The sequence below is a fragment of the Garra rufa genome, chromosome 11 (genome assembly GCF_049309525.1).
Source record: "Garra rufa chromosome 11, GarRuf1.0, whole genome shotgun sequence".
NCBI classification, from domain to species: Eukaryota; Metazoa; Chordata; class Actinopteri; order Cypriniformes; family Cyprinidae; genus Garra; species Garra rufa.
The window spans coordinates 30,866,006-30,871,904 of NC_133371.1; the positions used below are offsets into that span (position 1 = coordinate 30,866,006).

A 5,899-nucleotide genomic window follows, 5' to 3' on the forward strand; every position below is an offset into this window, starting at 1 on the left:
GTGTGTGTGTGTGTGTGTGTGAAATACTATAAAATAAAATGATTTTAAAAATCTAGAATAATATTAAATATATATACAACGAAATATAATTATTATTACATTATTATATTATTAGTATAGCACATTAAAATCCTTATTGTAATATAAAATCTTAATTATAACCAGAACTCTACATGCATAATAATAAAAAATTAAAATATAACTAAATATAAAAATGTTATATTAATATTATTAAATAACGAAATATAAAGTACTTGAATATAAAATTATACAGATGTAACATTTATAATGTAATATAATGTAAAATTTTTAAAACAAAATATCATTATTATTATTATATATTATTAGTATAGTACATTAAAATGTTTATTATAACTACAACTATAAATGCATAATAATAATAATAATAATGTTCTTCGTTTAAAAAGCCAACATAATTATAAAAATGTGTATATTTGTATATTTACTAAATATAAACAAATTTTAACAATAAATCACATAAATAAAAAAGCTTAGTAATAATAATATTATAATATAAATATAGAAAAAAATAAAATTTAAAATTTAATAAAAAAATGAAAATTAAATAAATAACTTTATAATAAATTTAAATCAAAGAAAAAGAAAAAAATATATATTAATATTATTAAATAAATAACGATATATAAAGCAGGTCTACTTTAATACAAAATTATACAAATATAACATTTATAATGTAAAATAGATTAAAATAATATCTAGCACAATAGAAAATAATTTAAAATAAATTATCATCATTATTACATTATTTTATTATTTTATTATTAGTATAGTACATTATTAGTATACTTATCGTCTTTTTATTTGGACGTTCAGACCTGCGGCACTTTTCACGTGCTTTACGCGCATGCGCGCTAAAGTGCGCGTGACATATTCTTCAGAATGCTACAACTGTGGAGTTGAGAGGGAAATAAATTAACAGTTTAATCGAACTCATGCACTTTCCGCAGTGCGTGTTGAACCAATAAAGTAAGTCAAGTCGTTTGGTTTATGAGACTAAAAATGGGGAAATGAGTGACGCTGAACGAAATAAATTGCTTGTAACAGTATTTATTTCCGCTAGCATGCTTGCTAAATGAGCTGAGTCTGCACAGTACATTATTATAAGATGTGTTCTGAGACGGTTCTGCATTAGAAAACGTCAGTAAAATAACCGTTTAGAAGTTTAATTATTTACACGTCTAATAAATGTCTGAATAAAACTCAATAACTCATGGAATGACAGCGGAGTTCCGAGGAAAAGCAATAGCAGCCTTTAAACCACAAGAGATCAGGAACATAATGTACTCATGAACCAAACAGCAACCACGATTACATATTCCATCTACGATTTGATCTTACGGGCTGTACAGTTAATTTCAACATTGTTTGATTGTAATATGCATATAAAGCAATAAATGTTTGTTTCCTAATTCTGAGGTCATGTCCTGTAATACAGCAAACTAAAGACAATTTCTTTTTGTGCTTTTGTGTGCAGTAATGCTGTAGAAACACCCATCCACTATGCTGAGTCGCCTTCAGGAGCTCAAGAAAGAAGAGGAGACTCTTCTGAAAATTAAAGTCATGCTGCAAGATCAGCTCAACAGACTTAAGGTAAGAACAATGGTATGTAAATATGTCATTGTGGTCTCTGTTCATAGAACTGACTGTCTTTATGTTCAACAGTTTGAGGAAGGGACCCTGAGGTCAATGATAAATGCTCAGTCTGAGGAAAGCCCAAATGAAGCCCCTGTCCCTGAGGTAAATGTAAAAAAAAAAAAAAAAAATATGTGTGTGTGTGTGTGTGTGCTGACATTACCATTTGTATATTGTTATTTTAAACTGTAACTAAATATTTACTAAACACATTTTATCATAAAATTATATTTATATAAAAATACGATATATTTATATTTAAAATACAATAAAAATAACATTATTGTAAAAAAAAAAATCTAAAACTAAATTGAATGTTTTCTACTTATATATAACACATTATAACTAGAAAGCATAGTCTAAAAGTGAAGATAAAAGATAATACAAATAATAGATCAAATAAATAAAAAAATCCAATTAAATGAATAAAATAAAATAAATAACAACAATAAGTGTATTTTAAAAAAAAACGTGTTCTTCCACTATTCTGAACACTGTTGATTTACATTAAAGGAGTAGTACTCTTACTAATATTTTATAATAATAAAAGTAATAGTAAGTATAATAAGATTTTGTGCTCCTATTTTATTTCAACCTATCATTTTTGTTGCACATATTTTATTTCCTTCAAGAAACACTAGGCAGAATTTACAAGTTTGCCTTTAATACATAAATGTGAATAGTAATTTATATTGCAAAACTCCATAATGGGGAAAAAAACATCATAAATTTACATTTGTGGTCAATTATATTCAAACTCGCTGCATTATTCAGAAAAACATGAGATTAAATTATGATAACGTTTTCAGATTTACTGTGCACTAGTATTCACAATTTTGGGATTTTAAGAAATTAATATTTTTATTCAGCAAGGACACATTCAAATTGTTCAAAAGTGACAGTAAAGACATTTATAATGTTACAAGATTTCTGTTTCAAATAAAAGATGTTCTTTTCAACTTTCTATTCATCAAAGAATGCTAAGAATAAATAAATAAATAAAATATTAAGCTATTTTCCACATTGATTATATGTTTCTAGAGAACTAAACCAGCATATTAGGATCACGTGACAATAAAGACTAGTAATGGCTGCTGAAAATATTAAAATAGAAGACAGTTATTTTAAATTGCAATATTTCACAATATTACTGTTTTTATATTTTTTTTTAATGAAATACACTACCTGTTAAAAGTTTTTGAACAGAAAGATTTTTAAAGAAGACTACTCACCAAGCCTACATATATTTGATCCAAAGTATAGCAAAAATAGTATATTTTTGAAATATTTTTACTATTTAAAATAAAATCCTGTGATTTCAAAGCGGATGTTTTAGCATCAGTACTCTCGTCACATGATCCTTCAAAAATCATTCTAATATTCTAATATTTGCTGCTCAAAAAACATTTATTATTATTATTATTATGTTGAAAACAGCTGAGTAGAATCTTTTCAGGTTTCTTTGATGAATAGAAAAAGTTCAGAAGAAGAGTATTTATCTGAAATAGACTTCTTTTTAACATTATAAATGCCTTTTTATTTTAGATAAATGCTGACCTTTGGATCTTTCTATTGATCAAAGAATATAAAAAATGTACTCAACTGTTTTAAATATTGATGATAATAAAACATGTTTCTTGAACAGCAAATCAGCATATTAGAATGATTTCTAAAAGATCATGTGGCACTGAAGACTGGAGTAATAATGCTTTGTAAAATAGATTTAAATACAAAACAGTTATTTTAAAATTGTATTGTTTTGCTGTACTTTGGACCAAATAAATGCTAGCCCATTTAACTAGAAACCTAGTCAGAAAGTAAAAATAATAGATAATAAAAATAATAGATAAAATTAAAAAATGAAATACAATTAAAAAATAAACAAATAACAACAAAAATAAGTTTATAAAAAAAAACATGTTGTTCTTCCATTATTCTGAAGACTGGTGATTTACTTTAAAGGAGTAGTACACTCATTAATATTTTATAAAAAATGACAGCAATAGTAAGCATAATAATATTTTGTGCTATATTATTTTAACCTATTATTTTTGTTACACAGTTAGTTTTTATTTCATGAAACACTAGGCAGAATTTCCAAAAAGCATCATAAATTCACATTTGTTGTCAATTATGTTTAAACTCGCTGCATAATAATTAGTCACACAATCAGGTCATAACAACATGAAATTAAATTATGATAAAGTTTTCTGATTTACTATTTACTACCATTCAAAACTTTAGGAATAGTTAGTAGTTGTTGTTGCTTTTTTAAGAAATTAATATTTTTATTCAGCAAGGAAACATTAAATTGATCAAAAGTGGCTTAAAAAAATATAATCAAAAAATCCTTGAAAAAAGAAAAAAATGGTTTCCACAAAAAAATATTGAGCTATTTTTAATATTGATTATATGACATGTTTCTAGAGCTCCAAATCAGCATAATAGATCCATATGATGCTGAAGACTGGAGTAATGGCTGCTGAAAATTCAGCTTTGCATCACAGAAATAAATTCAATTTTAAAATATATTAAAATAGAAAACAGTTATTTTAAATTGCAATAATATTTCAGTTTTCACTGTATTGTTGTTGATGAAATAAATGAAGCCTGGGTGCACATAACAGACTTTCTTCAGAATTATTGAAGCTATTTAAATACTGCTATTTATATTTGTTGTGCACAGGTGGAAGTCAACCTAGATGACGAGACTGAGATCAACCAGACCAAACTAGTATTAGGTGCTCAAACAGACTATGACATGGAAGAAGAAGAGGAAGAGGACGATGACGACGACGATGCAGACGACGACCTCGATATGGTGCTAGAAGATGAGGAAGACGACGAAAACTACTGACTGTGCCTGCGAAGACAGCGTTAACATTTACTCCTGTGTTTAGGTGTGTAATCTGCACATAAGGCATGCTGATAGAGACTACAACCCTCTCTGTCTTAGATTGGTGTTGCTTTAGACAAACTGTTGGTTCACCCATCTCTAAAATCCTCCAGAAGTATGTGTAGCACAAATACAACTCCTCCTATTACTGTGCTGTTGGCCAAGCCTGCACTTTATGTATTTTTGAAATACATATAAATGAAAGATTGCACCAAGTTCACCAAGTGATGCTGTACTATATAGGCTTTATTTAATATTGTATTGTATTGCTTTCGGATTGAATGCATTATGATTTTGAAGCTGATGATAAGTGTTATGTATGTTTACGTTGTAGGTATTTGCAGAGGTATTTTTTCTATTTGGAGTGAGTGTGTGGAATAGGTTGTGTATGCATGGGCATGACACTTGTTCTTGCTGAGCCAGTATTATAACTTTTTTGTACTTCATGTGCAGCGTTGTTAATGTACAGAGAGTTCCTATGTTTTCCTAAAGAAAATCATCTTTTCTGTAGATTTTGAAGAAGGTGCTCAGCATAACACTTCAACTTAGCACTGTTTCTTTAACAGTGATGCAGGTTGTTTGGTTAGGTGTTTTGGTGTTGCCTTGATGTAAGTGTATGATGTGTGAATGACGTTTTTACATGACACCCTAGGTACATGATAATAAAGGCGAGTATGATGATCAGACAGATGTATTTCCTCTGTTGGCCAGTGTTATTAATATAATAATGTACAGTTTCTGTGAGAGCAGACTTCTGCCCCCTCCCAAACACAGCATGAACCTGCAATGCAGTAAAAACACTACCAGCGTTCAGCATTTTCCAAAAGCTGTTAACAAAATACTACACTTTATAAAAAGACTAGCGGCACCTCTGGAGAAAAATAAAGCCACAACAATAGAAAAAAAAAGTATGTAAGTGCAAAGTAGATTGTTTTAGAAATAAGGATATATATAGTGCAAAAACATTTAAAAACACTTAATTTTTTTAATTTTTAGTAATGTACTACACTTCACAAAAATTATGCCACAACAGTAGATAAATATAAAAATAAAAAACATATTCTCATAACTTTGAGAATGCTTAATATTTATATATTCTTAAAGTGCAAAATTGATTTTTTAAAAACATATCCTCCAAAATATAGTGCAAAATAAAATAATATAAAAAATATATATTTTTACTATTTGTTTTGTTATATTTTTTATATAGAAATCAAGATTTGTATATACAGTAGATCAAACCTTCTTCAAAGTTGTCCTAAAACTTTTTTGATCCACTGTAAATGTTGACTACTATATACATAACTTTACGATATTTAATGTTTATAC

The 5,899-nt window shown here is 27.5% G+C and overlaps 1 protein-coding gene across 1 annotated transcript; it reads left to right on the top strand.

The window, feature by feature from the left end:
• The first annotated feature begins 882 nt into the window (after positions 1-882).
• On the top strand, positions 883-5,254 carry snapc5 (small nuclear RNA activating complex, polypeptide 5). The gene is made up of 4 exons (XM_073850890.1): positions 883-1,008; positions 1,517-1,632; positions 1,705-1,779; positions 4,361-5,254. Exons 2-4 carry the CDS (start codon positions 1,543-1,545, stop codon positions 4,529-4,531), a joined length of 336 nt encoding a protein of 111 aa, XP_073706991.1. The 5' UTR covers positions 883-1,008; positions 1,517-1,542; the 3' UTR covers positions 4,532-5,254.
• Positions 5,255-5,899: the final 645 nt, after the last annotated feature.